The sequence below is a fragment of the Danio rerio genome, chromosome 13 (assembly GCF_049306965.1).
Source record: "Danio rerio strain Tuebingen ecotype United States chromosome 13, GRCz12tu, whole genome shotgun sequence".
In the NCBI taxonomy this organism is placed as follows: Eukaryota; Metazoa; Chordata; class Actinopteri; order Cypriniformes; family Danionidae; genus Danio; species Danio rerio.
In genome coordinates, this window is record NC_133188.1 from 51,296,011 (window position 1) to 51,318,661 (window position 22,651).

The 22,651-nt window shown below is 34.8% G+C and overlaps 1 protein-coding gene across 1 annotated transcript in view; it reads left to right on the forward strand.

Moving 5' to 3' along the window:
• Positions 1-22,651, forward strand: part of lhcgr (luteinizing hormone/choriogonadotropin receptor) — a 45,380-nt gene that overhangs the window by 19,239 nt on the left and 3,490 nt on the right. The window contains 8 exon segments of the mRNA NM_205625.1: positions 1,662-1,736; positions 1,927-2,001; positions 4,204-4,278; positions 4,496-4,573; positions 9,299-9,367; positions 12,836-12,910; positions 17,832-18,017; positions 22,467-22,535. Of these exon segments, the coding sequence (NP_991188.1) occupies positions 1,662-1,736; positions 1,927-2,001; positions 4,204-4,278; positions 4,496-4,573; positions 9,299-9,367; positions 12,836-12,910; positions 17,832-18,017; positions 22,467-22,535 (702 nt within the window).

Genomic DNA, 22,651 nt, shown 5'->3' on the forward strand with positions numbered 1-22,651 from the left:
AATGGATTCTGTCTGGCTGTCAGTGTTTTATCATTCATGATCTGGCAAAATTGTTCTGGAAGTGATCCCAACGCTATTCTTACTTTGTTTTGGTGTGTACTATGTTATTCTTTAACACTGTGAATGATTTCTACAACTATAAGTTTATTGTTATCTGTATAGTTATCATGCTTAGTGTGAACGGGTCTTTACTGTTTGCTATGTGGGAATGACATGCAAAAGAAATCCCGCCCCCTACTAAATATTCTGTTTTAACTGGAAGTACTGAAACATACATCAACATACTGAAATAATAAAAATCTTGACAACTTCCAGTTCACATGGACTTTTATGTATACTTGCTTTGTTGTCGTTTTTACTCTTCAGATTGAGTGGCCTAATAAATAAGTGTTTTCCTAATAATGAAAGTGAAATCAATCTAAATATGAAGACTTATGAGTCATGTTCTTATGAGTGCAGATTACAGTTTCTTATATTCAATAATCTAACAGATTGATGCATCAAATAAAAGGAAAAATAGCCAAAGAGCACGGTGCAAATAATGTTGTTGAACTTGCTTCTGATCATGCAACAATGGTGTAATTTGGCACATACTTTAGCTGTAATCAGGGTGTGAATTATATATTGACAATCACTAGAGAAGACAAACTTTTCTGTAATGTTAGTTTGTGTAACACATACTTCAGTGTGTCATGATTGCCATCAATCTATGTTGGGAAAGATTACAGACCCATAATGAACTACAATTCCCTACACACTGGACTCCATTTCCATTAATCACACACACACACACACACACACACACACACACACACACACACACACACACACACACACACACACACACACACACACACACACACACACACACACACATACACACACACACACACACACACACACACACACACACACACACATAGCTGAAACCCGTTATCATGGATTGTTTGGACTATGAATACATCTTATGTACACTGAAAAAAGTGTTGCATGCAGAACTGTTGCAAACAATTTATTTGTGTTGAATTTAAACAAACAAATTAAATTTAATAATGTTCAACTTAATTTGCTTGTTTAAATTCAACACAAATAAATTGTTTACAACCACTTAACATAAAAAAATTGAGTAAATCCAAGGAATCATCGTTGAATAATTTTTTTCAGTGTATCTGAGTTCATTATGGAGTCTATATGTCATCTGGATGTTCTGTTATGTTGATGTTCCAGAGCCTGAGTCTGTTCTGTTTGTTTATTTGATACTTTGTAAGACTTCATGAAGACTGTATCATTAAAGCTGCACTTGAATACTACCTTTATATATAAGATTTAAGATGTATTGCTTAAGCTATATGTAAATATTAACACCTATTTTAAAAGAAAAGTGTCTTGTGAATACTTATAAAGTCTCTTGGAGCTCTTGAATTGCAGTTTTAGACTGTTCAATTACTTTTTGCATAGACTAACTATGTATTAAAAATGCTATAAACCATAAAGGGGTGGTCAAAAGTGTATTTATATTTTAATATTTGTTAATTAATAATTATTAATATGATTTAAGATACCGATCAGACCCCACATCCCACACATCTGGTATGGTAAATCCCCTTAAACCTCCTGGTAATTCACACCTTGCCTCTAATTATAATTTTTTTTTGATCTAGAGAAATCGCCCAGAGCTCCTCAGTGGAAACCATCGAGTCTGAAGCCTTCAATAACCTGCCGAACGTCTCCGAGATGTAAGAAACCACTCAGGGAAGATTGAAACTGAACATTGAAACTGTTTCATGCATAATTGACCTAAACCTTGATTACTCTGTTTAATTATTGCCTGTAATTACCGCAGACTGGAACAAAATCTTCTAATTTTTCACAGTACAGTAATGTGTTGATTGTTTGTGATTTCTCATGCAAAAATTTGTGTCACAGCTCAATCCAGAACACGCGGAACCTGGTTCACATCCAGCAGCGGGCCTTCAACCAGCTGCCCAAACTCAGATACCTGTGAGTGGCTTCACTTCATCATTCTTGCTGTTTCTGCATCACTAGGGATGCACAATGTATTAAAAATTAAGGTTATAGCAATAATAGTGTCACAATTGTTAGCTATGTGTACTTCAGCTATATGTACACTCCAATAGCCATTTAGCTGGACTACACTTCCCATCATGCACTGCAACGATTCAGATTCTGATTACTATCCACACTGTAAAAGTGATGTAAAATTTACAGTATGACTGGCAATTTTCAGTGTACAAGTGCACAATTGTAATTATTAATTCACAGTGTGCTTGTGTTTTTTCAGTATTACTGGCAGAATTTACAATCGAACTGTAAATTAACAACTACAACTGTGCTGTAAAACTACAGTGTGATCATAATTGTTAATCTACAGTGAACTTGTATATTTTACAGTATTACTGGCAACCGAAACTGCTTGTAATACTATACATTTTAAAGACTTTTTGTTTACAATATACAGCTGTGAGTGTGGTCACTTTATTAGGTACACCTTACTTGTACTGGGTTGGACCCCCTTTTACCTTTAGAATTGCCTTAATCCTTTGTGTCATTGATTCAACAAGGTACTGGAAATATTGGTCAGAGATTTTGCTCCATATTGACATGATAGCATCTCACAGTTGCTGCAGATTTGTCGGCTGCACATCCATGATGTGAATCTCCCGTTCTACCACATCCCAAAGGTGCCCTATTGAATTGAGATCTGGTGACTGTGGAGGCCATTTCAGTACAGTGAACTCATTGTCATGTTCAAGAAACCAGTCTGAGATGATTCATGCTTTATGACATGGTGCGTTATCCTGCTGGAAGTAGCCATCAGAAGATGGGTACACTGTGGTCATAAAGGGATGGACATGGTCAGCAACAATACTCAGGTAGGCTGTGGTGTTGGTACTTTGGGTACTAATGGGACCAAAGTGTGCCAAGAAAATATCCCCTACACATTACATCAACACCAGCTGCCTGAACTGCTGATACAAGGCAGGATGGATCCATGCTTTCATGTTGTTGATTCCAAATTCTGACCCGACCATCCGAATGTGGCAGCAGAAATTGAGACTCATCAGAACAGGCAACGTTCCTCCAATCTTCTATTGTCCAGTTTTGGTGAGCCTGTGTGAATTGTAGCCTCAGTTTCCTGTTCTTAGCTGACAGGAGTGGCACCCGGTGTGGTCTTCTGCTGCTGTAGCCCATCCACCTCAAGGTTGGATGTGTTGTGCATTCAGAGATGCTCTTCTGTGTACCTCGGTTGTAGCGAGTGCTTGCGGCTGAAAGTTAGCGAGATTTATTTTGTATTATTTATTAAATTTCCCATTTATTGTATTTATTAACGTCTACCCCACCCCTACCCTAAGCGTAACCATCATAGCACTGTAAAAACAGTAGTATTATTTATGTTATCTATTAAATTACCCAATAAATTGTATTTTTAACGTCTACCCAAACCCCAACCCAAGACTTAACCATCACAGCACTGTAAAAACAGTAGTATTATTTATGTTATCTATTAAATTAACCTATAAATTGTATTTTTAACGTCTACCCCCACCCCAACCCTAAATCCAACCATCACAGTACTGTAAAAATATTAATTATTGTTATGCAGTGTCATTAAAAATGCTGCTATATTGATGTGCCTATCACACTCCCTGCCAGCCGCATATCAAATCTAGACTTTACCCACTCTGGCCATTCTCCTCTGACCTCTGGCATCAACAAGGCATTTGCGACAACAGAACTGCCGCTCATTGGATATTTTCTCTTTTTCAGACCATTCTCTGTAAACCCAAGAGATGGTTGTGCGTGTAAATCCCAGTATATCAGCAGTTTCTGAAATATTCAGACCAGCCCGTCTGGCACCAACAACCATGCCACATTCAAAGTCACTTAAATCCCCTTTCTTCCACATTATGATGCTCACTTTAAACTGCAGCAGATCATCTTGACCATGTCTACATGCCTAAATGCATTGAGTTGCTGCCATGTAATTGGCTGATTAGAAATTTGCGTTAACAAGCAGTTGGACAGGTGTACCTAATAAAGTGGCCGGTTAGTGTATAGCATATATGCTGCCACAAAATTGTTTTAACCTTTTTAAAATATTAACATAATAGTTCATATTTAGTTCTTCTGGTTAATTCATCACTCAAAACCCAAATCCTGTTGCTTTTCTGATTTGTGCAGGAGCATCTCCAACACTGGCATTAGTGTTTTTCCTGACCTGACCTCCATCTTCTCCCTGGAGGCTCATTTCATACTGTGAGTTTCTTCTTTCATTAATCATATGATGGCTAGTAATAACAATGAAGCTGCAATATTGCCGTCGGTTGTTTTTCTCAGGCAGAACAATGTTGTGAAATAGGCCGGCTCCTTAAGAGAAGAGGAGCGCAGGTGTTGGATCAAGAGATTTAGTTGTCAGCACAGGCTTTTTGCTTCAAACGTTTAATGGATTTTGTGTCTTTTCTTCTGTGTTTAGGGATATTTGTGATAACCTGAATCTGCGCTCAGTACCATCCAATGCTTTCACCGGGATGACGAGTGAATACGCCACAATGTTAGTATCTCAAACAGACACAATTCATTTTTTCTATCAGTTGAATCTTATTTAAAGCCCATTTTTCTTGATTATTGTATAACAGAGCAAGGAATTTTTCACAGTATTTCCTATAATATTTTTTTTTTCTCTTAAGAAGTCTTATTTGTTTTATTTCAGTTATAATAAAAGCTATTTTTAAAATTTTTTTGAAGCATTTTAAGGTCAATATTATCAGCCCCCTTAAGCAATATTTGTTATTAATTGTCTACAGAACAAACCATTGTTATGCAATGACTTGCCTAATTACCCTAACTCGCCTAATTAACCTAGTTAAGCCTTTAAATGTCACTTAAAGCTGAATACTAGCATCTTGAAAGATATCTCGTCTAATATTATTAGAAATGTGTTTAAAAAACAACAACACTTATATAATATTTGTTATATATTATATAATATAAAAATTAGGGGTGTCAAAATTAGCGCGTTAACGCACACGATTAATTTTAAATATTTAACGCGTAAAAAAAATCATGCAAATAACGCAGTTTTTTCCTGTTGTGGCTGACGTGTGTTCAGGGACGGCGCATGCATAGAGGCAATCTAGGCGGCCGCCTTGGGCAGCAGAATAGTGAGCGAACCCCCCGGTCTTCACTTTTATCCGCTAAACCCACCCTCTCCCTCACGGTCCATACTTTCATCCGCGAACCAGTTACTTTCGGGTTGAGGGCAGCGTGATTGTCGTTTGCCTAGAGCGCCAGTTCAGCTTGCTCTGGTCCTGTGTGTGCTTAACATGCAAAGAAATTTGGATAAGACCAAGGACGCGCTTTTAGAAGGAAAGTTTCAGTATAGAACAATTAATGTGGCATCACCAGGCTATCCAGCGTTTCCTCCAGAGTTTCATGCAGTTTTGGGTGTTTTATTTTTAATCTTTAGACTTTAACTGCAGTTCAGCAGTTCACTCTCATTCAGCAGATTTTCATTCAGGACGTTTTAATGGAATTTGATACCGCATGGCGAACGGAGAGAAAAACCTCTACATTTCGGGACTCGCGTGATCCTTTAAGGTAATCAAAAATCACTGCTTACATGGTCGACTCTTAATCAGTATTATCTTAATCATAAAAGCGGAGTATTGGTGTCCATGTAGATGTACTGTAGTGAAAGTGGCAGATGAAGTCGCAAGCTGTCAAAGACAGTTCTATTCTCTGCCTTTAAGCTACTTCCATGAGACCTCACATTTCATAAGTTTGACTTGTTTCCCCCCTACATGCAACTGTTAAAGGCTTAACTAGGTTAATTAGGCAAGTTATTCTATAACAATGGTTTGTTCTGTAGACAGTCGAAAAATAAATAGCTTAAAGGGGCTAATAATTTTGACCTTAAAATGGTGGTTAAAAAATAAAAAACTGCTTTTATCCTAGCCAAAATAAAACATATAAGACTTTCTCCAGAAGAAAAAATTATATCAGACATTCTGTGAAAATTTCCTTGCTCTGTTAAACATCATTTGGCAAATATTTAAAAAAGAAAAAACATTTCAAAGGGGGTTCAATAATTCTGATATATTTATATTTATCATTGGAAAGTTCTAACACTTCTAAATACATTTTTACCACTGTTTATTTGTTTATTTATTTGTTAGCACAACAATGGCTTGTTCTGTAGCCAGAAAATATATATAAATAAATAAAAATTCATTAGGGGGCTAATAATATTGAACCCAGCAGTTTTTACATTAAAAAATAATTAATAATAATAATAATAAATAATTTTGTTTTTGCAAGCCAAAATAAACGAAATAAGTAGAAGTTTTCCCACTAGAAAAAAACTAAAGTAAAACAGATGCAGCATGATAAGCAGCATGAGAAAAAAAAATTATGAATATAAAATTTTACATATATATATATATATATATATATATATATATATATATATATATATATATATATATATATATATATATATATATATGTATATATATATGTGCATGATTTTATTCTTCAAAAGTCTTGATTTGTATTGAATCAGTGTTTTATTTTCCACTTTGTGACTCTGACTTTGACTTTGTGGAAGAAATAAAGCATCATTTTGCAGCTGTGCTGTTAAATCTTTGTAGATTCCCCTTTAGCGGTGATGAATTAAAGGCACTGTCTCTGTGTCGCTTTTATTTCTGAGTTGTTTATGAGTCTAGTTCAGTTTTAAAAGCCTCGTAATCTTACTAACAGTCTGTTTGCATCACATTGCGACACATTTGTACAAGAATTCTCTTTACGATCAGCCTGAAACATCGTTCAGTTTTGCATATTTAGTTTAATGAAATGTTCTTTTTGGACACACTCCCACAAATCGATCCCAATAAACAAAGTAAAAGCCTTTTTTAAAAGCATAATATTAAATCAAAATTAATGTTATGGTGTTACATAATATGTTTATAGTGAATTATTGCTAGTTTTGATAAATGCTATCAATCTAAGAGTTGTTTAGTCTGTAAATGTACAAGACATCCTTCACTCTCTATGTCTAAATGCTAAGATAATGCATCCTTTATCAGAAAAATGTCCTGAAGAACTCTTTGTGTTAGTGTTGCGTGACATTGACAATATTTCCTAAATAAACAATATAGAGATGAGTGTGTTTTGTGCTGGTTCATGACTGTGATGAAAACAAAAGATACTGTACGTAAACCAGCAGCATGTGCAAGTCCCTGACTACATGAGTGATTCATTAATTGATTTATTCAAACGAATCATTCAAAATGACTGAAATATTTAGGGGCGTCACGGTGACGCAGTGGGTGGCACGGTTGCCTCACAGCAAGAAGGTTGCTGGTTCGAGCCCTGGCTGGGCAAGTTGTCAGTTCTGTATGGAGTTTGCATGTTCTCCCCGTTTTGGTTCCTCCACAGTCCAAACACATGCGCTACAGGTGAATTGGGTAAGCTAAATTGTCCGAAGTGTAAGTGTGTAAACGAGTGTGTATGGGTGTTTCCCAGTGTTGGGTTGCAGCTGGAAAGGCATCTGTTGTGTGAAACATGGATAAGTTGGCGGTTTATTCCACTGTGGCGACCCCAGAATAATAAAGGGACTAAGCCGAAAAGAAAATGATTGACTGAATGACTGAAATACTTAGACTTTTTGTTGCTGTTGTTGGCAGAACAGATCAAAACAGTCAATATTGTGTCTAAAATGTAACACTCAGTATTAACTTCTTGTTTGTTTAACTATTGTATAAAATCAGTATCATAAATGACATGTCGTATAATATATTTGTGATCATATAATATAATTTAACTATATCATACGTTATAAAAATAAAAAGCGCAGGATATTTTTTGCAATTATATGCTCATTTAAATATTGTTCTCATATATAGGCTTCTTTAGATTCGTGATGCAACGATTAACTGGTTTCACTATTAACCGCGATTTAATTCGTCACGGATAATTAATCGTAAAGGCTTCTCAACACCGTGTTTTTGAACGGAACAAAAATGCAGCAACTAAACAATGTTATGCCAACTGTGGCATAATAACCACGCACACTGGACTAACTATGACTGAGGCTATATTAATTAAGGCAAGCTAGTTCAAGTTCAATATTTCCAATGGACCCGCACACAAACCAAAGCATTCACGCTTTTCAGGCGCACCTAGTTGAGATGAAAAGGGGCTTTTGTGACCGTGGGAACTGCATACGGCTGAAGTTTGAGGAAGAAGCAATGAAAAGTACACATGTTTGCAAACCTACTTATAGTTACAAATAATGGTGCCAATGAGAGCGATTATCCACCAGCTGAGTGGAGTATTTTCTAAAAAGTAGCAATTTTACCCAATACATGCATCAATAATATCCACTGATTTTTATATAGTCAATCAAATGAACTTTAAAAAAAACTAATTTTAAATGGTTTTAGTTTCAAGCTAGTGAGGTTTTGAAATCAATGAATGCAAATAATCGTGAAAACCGTGAAATCGTGATTATTTCTTAGACTATAATCGCTCAATGAAAATTTATAATCGTTGCATGCCTACTTTAGACAGTCCACTCTTATGACTCTTTGGAATTTTTACACTGTGCTCAAATGATTCATTGATAAATTGTACATTTTGATGCTTATTTATTTATTTATTTATTTATTATTATGATTATGTAACTTTTTTTGCATTTTTAACTGTTGCAAAAACCTGTACTTATTAGCCCCCCTGTTTATGTTTATGTTATATTTTCAAGACACGTCTATACAGCTTAAAGTGACATTTAAAGGCTTAACTTGGTTAATTAGGTAAATTAGGCAGGTTAGGGTAATTAGGCAAGTTATTGTATAACGATGGACTATTTTTTTAGACTATCGAAAAAAATTGCTTAAATGGGCTAATAATTTTGTCCTTAAAATGGATAAAAAAAAACTGCTTTTATTCTAGCCAAAATAAAACAAATAAGGCTTTCTCCAGAAGAAAAAATATTATCAGACATATTGTGAAAATTTCCTTGCTCTCTTAAACATCATTTGGGAAATATTTTAAAAAAGAAAAAAAATTCAAAAGGGGGCTAATAATTCTGACTTCAACTGTACATATATACATAGATGTATATATAAAGATGTGTATAGACAACTTATAATGTGGAAAACATTTTTTAAATTGTCTCAAGACAAGATTGAGTGTTGTTCAATAGTTTTACACAATTTTCATAAACCTTTTATTAATACACCCCCCCCCCCCCCCCCCCCCCCGCCCGTCTTTTCAGGAATCTCTTTAACAATGGATTTCAAGAAATAGAGAGCCATGCCTTCAATGGAACAAAAATAGACAAACTGTAAGTGCATTTACACTAATCACTGTCCAGTTTTGCTGTTATGATTCTGTGTTGTACACTTTATTTGGACCATTGGAGTTTGCTTTATATGAAAATACTATTTCAATCTTTACTTTAAATTCACCTTCAGTTCAGTGTGTGTTGCTTGATGATTCTTTGTAAATAGTGCGGTCAATCAACTAATCCTGATTAATCACATCTAAAATCAAAGATTGCTATTTAGATAATATAGGTGAATATACCGAGTGTATATAATAAATAATTCATCCATACATTTTCCTTATTTATCTGGGGTTTCCACAGTGGAATGAACTGCTAACTATTCCAGCATATGTTTTAAGCAGCAGATTCCCTTCCAGCTACAACCCAGTATTGGGAAACACCCATAGACACTCATTCACACACACGTTTACACACTATGGTAAATTTAGTTTACTCAGTTCAGTTATAGCGCATGTGTTTGGACTGTGGGGTAAACCAGAGCAAACCCACACCAACACGGGGAGAACATGCAAACTCCACACAGAAATGCCAAAATTAAAAGTGAAAAAATCATATATATATATGTGTGTATGTGTGTGTGTGTGTGTGTATAAATATATTTTTAATATAGAACATTATATATATATATATATATATATATATATATATATATATATATATATATATATATATATATATATATATATATATATATAATTTAATATAAAACATACATTTATATGTATAATTTAATATAAAGTATAAATATATAATTTCATATAAAACTAAAATGTAAATATATATTTTAATATAAAACTAAAATATAAATATAAATATGTAATTTAATAAAAATATAAATATATAATTTAATATAAAACTAAAATATAAATGTATAATTTAATATAAAACATAATTCTAAATATATAATTTAATATAAAACATAAATATAAATCTATAATTTAATATAAAACATAAATATAAATCTATAATTTAATATAAAACATAAATATAAATATATAATTTAATATAAAACATAAATATAAATATATGATTTAAAATAAAACATAAATATAAATATATGATTTAATATAAAACATACATATAAATATATAATTTAATATAAAACATAAATATAAATATATAATTTAATATAAAACATAAATATAAATATATAATTTAATATAAAACATAAATATAAATATATAATTTAATATAAAACATAAATATAAATATATAATTTATTATAAAACATAAATATAAATATATAATTTAATAGAAAACTAAAATATAAATATATAATTTAATATAAAACATAAATATAAATATATGATTTAAAATAAAACAAAAATATAAATATATAATTTAATATAAAACATATATTGCTTGTATATTAATATGTATTTTAGGAATTGTCTTCTTCAACTCACTGCTGTTTGTTTTCATATTATTGTTGATATGTCCTATAGTTTTTTTTCCCTTCTTTCTCTCTTTAATCCTCTCCTTTGCACACTGAAAACATATAAACGATTTAAAGTATGTACAGTACATTTCACACCCATATCAATTACACACAACACCTTACATAATTACATGCTTTCTCTTGTTTATTTTTAGACCTGCTCTGTGTGCAGAATCCTTTTCTCCTATTTTATAGTCTTTTTTTCTTTTCTTTCATGCCCTGTCTTACTTTGTCTTTATCAAATAAATAATAAAAATAAAAATGGTAAAGGCACACTTATATTTATATTTGAGGTAGTGTTTATTTTTATTTATATATGTGCAAAATTTGAATGTAAATATTAGTGCTGTCAAATGATTAATTGTGATTTAATTGCATCAAAAAGTTCATATTTAGAAAATATATTTGTGCGTATGGTGTAGTCAGAATTATTAGCCCCCTGTTTATTGTTCCCCCAATTTCTGTTTAACAGGAAGATTTCTTCAACACATTTCTAATCATAATAGTTTTAATAACTCATTACTAATAACTGATTTATTTTATCTTTGCCATGATGACAGTAAATATTATGTGACTAGATATTTTTCAAGACACTTCTATACAGCTAAAAGTGACATTTAAAGCCTTAACTAAGTTAATTAGGTTAACTAGGCAGATTAGGGTAATTAGGCAAGTTACTGTATAATGATGGTTTGTTCTGTAGACTATTGAAAAAAATCTATAGCTTAAAGGGGCTAATATTTTGTCCTTAAAATGTATTTTTTTATTTATTAAAAACTGCTTTTATTCTAGCCGAAATAAAACAAATAAGACTTTCTTCAGAAGAAAAAATATTATCAGACATACTGTGAACATTTTCTTTGCCCTGTTAAACATGATTTGGAAAAATATAAAAATAATAATAATAATAATAAAATAAGAAGGGGGCTAATAATTATATATAATTATATATATATATTATAATTATATATATATAAATTATAGATCATATAGATAAATTTAGATTATACATATAAAATTACATATAATGAAAATGATACATACGTACATATGTAAATATTTTTGTATATTTTTGTATGTGTGTGTACTCATACATATATACATAAATATACACAGCACATGTGTATATATTATGTAAATACAAACTTATAGCTTATACGATAAGTTAACAACATTAATAAATACATATGTAAATACATTTGTCGTATTTTTGCACTCTAAGTATGTGTGTATTTATGTAAATAAATACAGAACACACACACACACACACACACACACACACACACACACACACACACACACATATACAGTTGAAGTCAGAATTATTAGCCTCCTTTTGAATAATGTTTTTTTTATATTTCCCATATGATGTTTAACAGAGCAAGGAAATTTTCACAGTATGTCTGATAATATTTTTTCTTCTGGAGAAAGTCTTATTTGTTTTATTTCAGCTAGAATAAAAGCAGTTTTTAATTTTTTTTAAACCCATTTTAGGTACAAAATTATTAGACTTTTTAAGCTATATTTTTTTTCAATAATCTACAGAACAAACCATCGTTATACAGTAACTTGCCTAATTACCCTAACCTGCCTAGTTAACCTAATTAACCTAGTTAAGCCTTTAAATGCCACTTTAAGCTGTATAGAAGTGTCTTGAAAAATATCTAGTAAAATATTATTTACTGTCATCATGGCAAAGAGAAATAAATCAGTTATTAGAAATTAGTTATTAAAACTATTATATTTAGAAATGTGTTGAAAAAATCTGCTCTCCGTTAAACAGAAACTGAGGGAAAAAAATAAATAGGGGGGCTAATAATTCAGAGGTAGCTAATAATTCTGACTTCAACTGTATATGATGTAAAATACAAACATTTGTTATGGATGTGATTAGTCGTGATTAACTCTTCGACAGCACTATTTGTAATTATGTCAAAGATTTACTCATAATGTCATAGTTTCTGGGTAAATCCTACAGCATGTTTATGTCCAGTGTGTAATCTCAGTGTCATCTATGTGTTCTGCAGAGTGTTGAAGAACAGCCGAGATCTGCGTGTCATCCATGAAGATGCTTTTAAAGGAGCTTTAGGCCCGACTGTGCTGTAAGTGATCCTGAAACACTGGAGACAGAAATACTTGCAATGATAACAGTACATACATTTTTTTCAAGATACAACTATTCAGCTTCAAGTGACTGTAATTAGGTCAGCTAGGGTAATTAGGCAAGTCATTGTGTAACAGTGGTTTGTTCTGTAGACCAGTGGTGCCCAAAGTGGGGTCGGCACCATGGACAATGAGAGGGGGTCGCTTGGTGATTTACAAAAATATTAAAAATCTATTAAAATTAATATATTTTATCCATAACATAAACATAGTCACATTAAAAATACAACATGCACATAAAAAGCCGTCAGTATTCAATTTCATTTCCATTGGATTGCGACTCCAGGGCCCGGTTTTTCAAAAGTAATCCACTAGGATTTTGGATAAGGGATTGGATCAAATCTTGAAAATGGGTTTTTCAAAAGAAAAAACGGATTACATAATCGGATTAGATCACGTAGTCCAATCTTTGTTTTCATCCGGATCAAACCTTTAGTTTGGGTTTTTCGGACCTTTTTTGTAGGATCTGGATCACTTTGATCCAAAAAACATGGATTAAACTGATCCCATCAGAAGGGTGGATTTAGCGTGGATTTCATGCCTAAAATGTCATGAAAACTTAAAAAATTTATTAAACAATACTATTTTTGGATCATGCAGTATCTTACGAGATATACTATTTATTCATAAGGTTTTAATTTTATTTGTTCATCTGTCAGGCTATAGTGATTATTGGCTTTAACGTATTTAGCCTTTCAGTATAGGCCTCCAGCAAAGTAGAAAGAGTTTGGCCTCATAAAATAATCCCCCAAACAGCTGTCAAAACTGACCAAAAACAATACATTTTATTCCGTCACTAATTGATATATATATATGTATTCATCACAATGGAAAATATTTTTCTTATTAGAATATTTATTAATGATAATAGCAATGATTACAGAATAAACAAATAATGCAAGAAATGGCAATGACTGATTTTTGAAATCTCTTTCAACAATTGCAAAAAGCACAGCTTCACCTGGCAGAGAAACAACTGACTCTAACCAAACTGCAGCAAACCAAGGTCAGACTTGAGATCCCCCTCCTAAAGAATACGCTTCACATCAGATGAGGAAGTCTGAGATTATTGTGGAGTTTTTGACATTAAGTCTTTTTTTATTTACATCTATATTTGAAACTTATTATAAATATCCTCAATGTACAGTGTTTGTGTTGTAGGTCTCAGATGAGCGGACTGCTGGAAAAGGATGGGGTGGACTTTTTCTTGTTTTTTTATTTATTATTATTATTATTATTATTAATTTAATATTTATTACATTTTCTTTGTTTTCATAAAAAAAATAATAAAGTTATATTGGCCCCACGCTGGCTATTCTACTTGTTGCTCTTTACATATCTATAGTTCTACATTGTGATTTCCTATCCTGTTTGAGCACTGGTAATCCAGATTTAGTGATCCTGAAAAGTTCCTATCCAGATCAGATTGATCCAATCCAATGTTGCTTTGAAAAACTGGCTCAAAAAGTAAGCTGGATTACCTGATCACAGATCTCAAAAACAGAATTACTAAATCTGGATCAATTTGATCCGGATTAAACCTTTTGAAAAACCGGGCCCAGGGTACGGTTTTTCAAAAGGTTTAATCCGGATAACATTGATCCAGATTTAGTAATCCTGTTTTTGTGATCCGTGATCCAGCTTATTTTTTAAACCAGTTTTTCAAAGCAACATCGGATTGGATCAATCTGATCTGGATAGGAACTTTTCAGGATCACTAAGGCTGGATAACCAGTGCTCAAACAGGATAGGAAATCACAATGCAGAACTAAAGATATGTAAAGAGCAACACATAGAATAGCCAATGTGAGGTCAATATAACTTTATTTTTATTAGAAATGAAAACACACACATTTAAAAAAACAACTAAAAACAAGACAACCCCCACCATATCCTCTTCCAGCAGTCTGCTCATCTGAGACCTACAACACAAACACTGTATATTGAGGATATTGATAACAAGTTTCAAAGATAGATTAAAATATAGACTTAATGTCAAAAACTCAATAATTTCAGATTTCCTCATCTGATGTGGAGAGAGCAGCTTGTCTGAGCGTAGCCTTTAGGAGGCAGATCTGAAATCTGGCTTTAGTTTGCTGCAGTTTGGTCAGAGTCAGTTGTTTCTCTGATAGATGAAGCTGTGCTTCTGCCCTTTCATTATGTTGGCTTGAGAAAGCCAACATACTGTTATACTACTCTGTCCTTGAAAACAAACGTATCTCCTCCTAGGTCGTTCATGCCACAAGGCCCAAATGTGGTCAAAATGTGCCTTCTGCATTCAAGATTGTTGCTATATCTCCTCATGCCTGTAAGACTTATCATTTTTAAATAAAAAAATGTTAAATATTACATTTTTATAATCCGGGCATATAAAAAAATTATACAAGCCCCAAATTTGGCCAAAAGTTGTATTAAGATGCGGTAGATTTTGTTGCTATATCTTTAAGGTTTATCAGACTTATAGTGGCAATATAAAAAAATATGGCAAGCCATTTTTTACTTAAACTTCCCAGAGATGGATTGCAGCTGGATGGGCATCCACTGCGTAAAACATATGCTGGATAAGTTGGCGGTTTATTCCAATGTGGTGACCCCGGATTAATAAAGGGACTAAGCTGAAAAGAAAATAAATGAATTAATTAATGAATTAAAAGCCTGGGTGCTGGTCCTCAGAGGGCTCTTATTTTGTGGGCTACATCACGAGCTCAGATTTGGTTGACCAATCAGAGGAAAATGGGCATTTCAGCACCGTCTACATGTGTAAAAATCATGGTTTGGGGTTACATTAAGTATGGGTGTGTGTGAGAGATCTGCAGAGTGGATGGCAACATCAACAGCCTGAGGTATCAAGACATGTGCTGCCCATTACATTACAAACCACAGGAGAGGGACAATTTTCCAGCAGGATAGCGCTCCTTCTCATACTACAGCCTCCACATCAAAATTCTTGAAAGGTCAAGGTGCTCCAGGATTGGCCAGCTTTGTCACCTGAAATGAATGTTATTGAGCATGTCTGGGGTAAGATGAAGGAGGAGGCATTGAAGATGAATGCAAAGAATCTTGATGAACTCTGGGAGTCCTGCAGAAATGCTTTCTTTGCCATTCCAGATGACTTTATTAATCAGTGATTTGAGTCATTGCAGAGATGTATGAATGCAGTCCTCCAAGCTCATGATGGAGTCAGACACAATATTCATTCTGTTTCCACTGCAGCAGGACTTTATATTCTATACTAGACATTATTTCTGATCAGTGACGAGACTTTTGTCTAAGCAAAGTTGACCGTACTGTCCTAATGAAACCACTAAAAATCAAGGCATGATCATATTATATTGTGGTCAAGGGTAATCTAGATGTCACGTTAGCGAGATCAAACAGGAACAAAAGGTGCAGATTCTAATGCAGATTTTAATATAATATTGTGTAGAAATAGTAACAAAAAAATCCAAAGTACAAAGTAACAAACAAACAAGGAACTCAAACAGATTAAACTTAAACTAGACTCAGACTATGACAGGATACTAAACTAGATTCAGGATGACAAGATATAAACTGGATTCAAGAAACACATACCAACAAGGACGACAACATAGACAAACGACGCAGTAAAAAACAGAGGTGGAATGGTTGTATGAATAGTCCAGGAAATCAACGGTAAACAAACACAGCTGTGATAGCAAATCAGTGTACGTGGACCCGGTGTAATGCGCGTGGTATGTATGGACTTGTCGTTTTTGGGCGCTGTAGTTCACTCTCAGTGTCCGTTGAACTACATCCACTGCGTAAAACATATGCTGGATAAGTTGGCGGTTTATTCCAATGTGGTGACCCCGGATTAATAAAGGGACTAAGCTGAAAAGAAAATAAATGAATTAATTAATGAATTAAAAGCCTGGGTGCTGGTCCTCAGAGGGCTCTTATTTTGTGGGCTACATCACGAGCTCAGATTTGGTTGACCAATCAGAGGAAAATGGGCATTTCAGCACCGTCTACATGTGTATAATGAATTTTAAAGTTGTTCATCCATTTTATACCCTAAATTAAAAAAACGAAAATCCAGCCAAAATCTCTTTTTTTCCTTTTTTTTTTTCTTTATTTTCCTTTTTTTATTTGAAAACGGATATAATAAATAGACGGAAGATACCCTGAGTGTTTATAACCACCTCTGAAAATAGTGGGGGTCATGAGTAACTGGCGTTGTTATTTTGGGGGTCGCGGGCTGAAAACCCCTGCTCTAGACAGTTTTAAAAATATTTAAATATTTAAAATATAATAATATATTGCTTAAGGGGGCTAATACTATTGACCTAGAACAAATATTACAGGAAATACTGTGGAAAAAGTCCTTGCTCTGTTAAACCTCATTTGGGAAATGACTTTGACTTCAACTGCATGTCTTTTTCCTGGAGCGAGAGCTTTGTGTTGGATGGCAATGCGAATGACTAAAGCTGTAAAACTCTGCTGTAAAACTTTACCTGCCTTGAGCTGTTAAGGAAACCTGAAGACCTGGCCTGTCTGGTTGAGCTGTGATTGATTACAGCATGAAAACAATTGAAGAGCAGGACTGAGCTTCTCCCAGGCAGGGGTGTGCCTGAATTCACACACTGAGCGTTTGTCATTTACTGCTGATAGGAGGAGACGTAATTAACATGCATGTTTATTTTCACTAATACGTTTTTTTTTTTACTTTATGCATAATTTAGCACTTTACTTTTTGGTGCATTTTAATGAGGACATATTATGCCCCCTTTGATGCAAAGATGATACATGCGTCATAACAGGCTTGTGAAAAGGGTCCATACAGACAGTACAAGTAAACAAAGGAATGAATGTCTGATTAGTGTGCATGTTGTTTTCCAGGGATGTCTCCTCCACGGCGCTGGAGACACTGCCCTCACATGGCATGGAGTCAGTGCTGATGCTGACAGCCCGCTCAGCGTTCGCCCTGAAGAAACTCCCTCCACTGAAGAGCCTGAAGAGCCTGAGAGAAGCACAGCTCACCTTTCCTAGTCACTGCTGCGCTCTGATCAACTGGGACAACAGCAGGTCAACACAACCCCTTCATAGTCAGATCAGTGTGTCACTAGCTGTGTTTTCATTCACCTATTTATATGTATATTTGGAATATTACAACAAAAACTGCTTAACCTTTGTGTATTGTTCAAATTCACTATCCTTTCGTTATGTTGGTGGCTGTTTTTGCCCCATTGACTTTCACTATAATGACATTTTGTTGATTGCAAAGCATTTGACGGCATATAATCATGCATGTGTGTGTGGTAAAATGTGTAGGTTTTACTGCTGATCATCAGTTGGCAGCATTAACCCTTTAGATAGGCCTGTGCAAAAAGGTTTCTGGCTTTTATATGGTGTTCTCTGTAGTAAAACAGCAGATTATAGTGTATGTGCAGAAATACACTTACTGTTTTACTATGTTTACTATGAGAACTGAGGTGCTTATATTTTACTTTCTCAAACATATCAAGTTAAGTGTTGAAATATCTCTCCTACACTCATACACCCACCAACACAGACACACTATACTCCATTTAGGCTACCTGAAAAAATTCTTGTTGTTGATCCCGGTTGTAAGAGCAACAAATATTAACTTGACATTTAGTTGATCATTTGGGAAAGTGTCAGAAGGTCGATTTTTTTAGATGAATCATCTGTTGAACTGCATCCCAATCATCACAAATACTGCAGAAGACCCACTGGAACCCACATGGACTCAAGATTCTCACAAAAATTAGTCAAGTTTGGTGAAGGAAAAATCATGGTTTGGGGTTACATTAAGTATGGGTGTGTGTGAGAGATCTGCAGAGTGGATGGCAACATCAACAGCCTGAGGTATCAAGACATTTGTGCTGCCCATTACATTACAAACCACAGGAGAGGGACAATTCTCCAGCAGGATAGCGCTCCTTCTCATACTTCAGCCTCCACATCAAAATTCTTGAAAGGTTAAGGTGCTCCAGGATTGGCCAGCTTTGTCACCTGAAATGAATGTTATTGAGCATGTCTGGGGTAAGATGGAGGAGGAGGCATTGAAGATGAATCCAAAGAATCTTGATGAACTCTGGGAGTCCTGCAGAAATGCTTTCTTGCTATTCCAGATGACTTTATTAATCAGTGATTTGAGTCATTGCAGAGATGTATGGATGCAGTCCTCCAAGCTCATGATGGAGTCAGACACAATATTCATTCTGTTTCCACTGCAGCAGGACTTTATATTCTATACTGGACTTTATTTCTGTTCAGTGACAAGACTTTTGTCTAAGCAAAGTCAGACCTTACTGTCCTAATGAAACCACTAAAAGTCAAGGCATGATCATATTTTATTGTGGTCAAGTGTAATCTAGATGTCACGTTAGCGAGATCAAACAGGAACAAAAGGTGCGGATCTAAGTGCAGATTTTAATATAATATTGTGCAGAAACAGTGACAAAAAATCCAAAATAACAAACAAACAAGGAACTCAAACAGATTAAACTTCAACTAGACTCAGATTATGACAGGATACTAAACTAGATTCAGGATGACAAGATATAAACTGGATTCAAGAAACACATGACGACAAGATAGACAAACGACACAGTAAAAAACAGAGGTGGAATGGTTGTATGAATAGTCCAGGAAATCAACGGTAAACAAACACAGCTGTGATAGCAAATCAGTGTACGTGGACCCGGTGTAATGCGCGTGGTATGTATGGACTTGTAGTTTTTGGGCGCTGTAGTTCACTCTCAGTGTCCGTTGAACTACAGCGCCCTCAGGTGGTCACTGACAGTCATGACACTAGAGGCCTTTGCCTTTCATTTAAGCCACTTCTGATACCAAATGATCAACGAGAAGTCAAGATCGTGCAGATTCGCACTCTATAACATCAGAAAGATCCGACCCTTCTTATCTGAACATGCAGCTCAACTCCTTGTTCAAGCTCTTGTTCTCTCCAAACTGGATTACTGCAACTCTCTACTAGCCGGGCTTCCAGCTAACTCTATCAAGCCTCTTCAACTGCTCCAGAATTTTTCAGCAGCACGAGTGGTCTTCAATGAACCTAAACGAGCACATGTCACTCCGCTGCTAGTCCGTTTGCACTGGCTGCCAGTTGCTGCTCGCATCAAATTCAAAGCTCTGATGTTTGCCTACAAAGTGACTTCTGGCCTTGCTCCTTCTTATCTGCTCTCGCTTCTGCAGATCTATGTGCCCTCCAGAAACTTGCGTTCTGTGAATGAACGTCGCCTCGTGGTTCCATCCCAAAGAGGGAAGAAATCACTTTCGCGAACGCTCACGCTCAATCTGCCCAGTTGGTGGAATGAACTCCCTAACTGCATCAGAACAATAGAGTCACTCGCTACTTTCAAGAAACGACTAAAAACTCAACTATTTAGTCTCCACTTCACTTCCTAATCTGCAATTGCCTCTCTGGATTTCACACTAACTGTACAAAAAAATAAAAATAAAATAAAAAATACTACTAATACTTCCCTTCTTAGACTCTACAGACCTGAAACTTGCCTACAGCACTTATTCATTGTTGCTCTTGGTTGTGTAAATTGCTTCCTTGTCCTCATTTGTAAGTCGCTTTGGATAAAAGCGTCTGCTAAATGACTAAATGTAAAATGTAAATGTAAATGTAAGTTATTATTTGTTATTCCTAAAACTGAGACAAGACTTTTGTCAGGTAGTGTAGAAGGCAGAAACTAAGCTTTTTTGCACTGTAACTGATGATCAACTGTAAAGATTACAAATTGTCCCTCTTCCAAACAGGGAAAAGCAGCAACAATCCAGAACGCATGATTATATGCTGCCATGGCTTTGCAATCAAAAAATGTGATTATAATGGAAGTCAATAGGGCAAAAACAGCCAAAAGCGTAGTCAACCTGAACAATGTGTATTATTGAGAAAAATTCCAAAGCAACTACCTAAAATATGAATCATCTCATTTTAAACGGGGTCCTCTACCTACACACAAGGCAGATAATGCAGTGTATTAATGCATTCACTCATTCATTTTCTTTTCGGCTTAGTATTTTTATTAATCTGGGGTTTCCACAGCAGAATTAACCGCCAACTGATTCACACTGTGTTTCACACAGCAAATGCCCTTCCAGCCACAACACAGTACTGGGAAACACCCATACACTCTTGTATTCACACAGACACATTCACCTATAGCGCATGTGTTTGTACTGTGGGGGAAACCGGAGCCCCCAGAAGATAACCACACCAACACTGGGAGAACATGCAAACTCCACACAGAAATGCCAACTGGCCCAGCCGAGACTCGAACCAGCAAACTTCTTGCTGTGAGGTGACAGCACTACCCACTGCGCCACCGTGTTGCTCGCATCAATGCAGTAAACAATAAAAGTTAACAGTTAAGTAAATATAAAATCAAGACAACGTAATAATTCACCCACACACACATACACAAGCGCTCAAAGAGCTGTCTAGCCACACAACAATATGCATCTTTCACAATATTAATGCCACAATAATTATTAACGATATTACAACACCTTTTACTGAAATATAAATATTCAACCATGTGCAAACAGAAATCAGAAACAAACACAGGTATCCTGTAAATAATGTACAAGAGTATTTCTAAGCATCTAAAAATAAGGTAAAGATTGAATAGAAACTGGCAAATTAATCCAATCATCAAATGCTTTAAATTTAAATGAAAAGATGCCACTTTCTTTATTAATTCTAGGGACAATAAAAATATTTAATAAATAAAAATACAGTATTATTTAATACATAAATAAAGTAAAAAGGCGGTCTCAGTGGTTAGCACGAAGCAAGAAGGTTGCTGGTTCTAATCCCGGCTAGGTCAGTTGGTATTTCAGTGTGGAGTTTGCATGTTCTTCCCATGTTGGCATGGGTTTCCTCTGGGTGCTCCGGTTTCCCCTGTTCAAACACATGGGCTATAGGGGAATTGAGTTAGCTAAAGTGGCCATGGTGTATGAGTGTCGGTGTTTCCCAGTACTGGGTTGTGTCTGGAAGGGTATCCACTGTGTAAAATATATACTGGAATAGTTAGCGGTTCATTCTGCTGTGACGACTCCTGATAAAAAAGGGACTAAGCTGAAAGAAAATTGATAAATAAAGTATTTAAAAAAAGGCCCACAGTGGCTTCTCCTAGAAAACTGATATTATTTCTGTTTGATTTTGACACCAGTTTATTGGGGAAGGGATGATTTTGTTCTCTTGGACTCACTCGATTGAAACGCTGCCTTTTCTTCAGATGCTATGCACTATTCCAGTTTTGCACATGAGTCTAATTTGCATGTTTAAATAGAAACATAGCCACTGTGAAGAGTGAGACGTCATAAAAACATTACAGTGATGAGACTGCAAACAGATCCAATAAGAGCTCTAGACATTTAGACGAATATTAGAATCCATTGCTCATATTTAAAGCAGAGCACTGTCAGTATAATTGAAAATCATCATAACATTTAAACCTTTTCCTTTTATTACAGGGACGGTTCTGTCAACTCGGCTTTAAGAAACAGATCGTCATACTGTGGGGACAACAGTTCACCGGCTGAGTAAGACTCAAGTTTTGTTATTTCCTTTTTTTGTATTTTTTTAATGAAAATGGGTACATTATAGTGAAATATTATTCATTCATTCATGTCGGCTTGGTCCCTTATTTATCAATGGT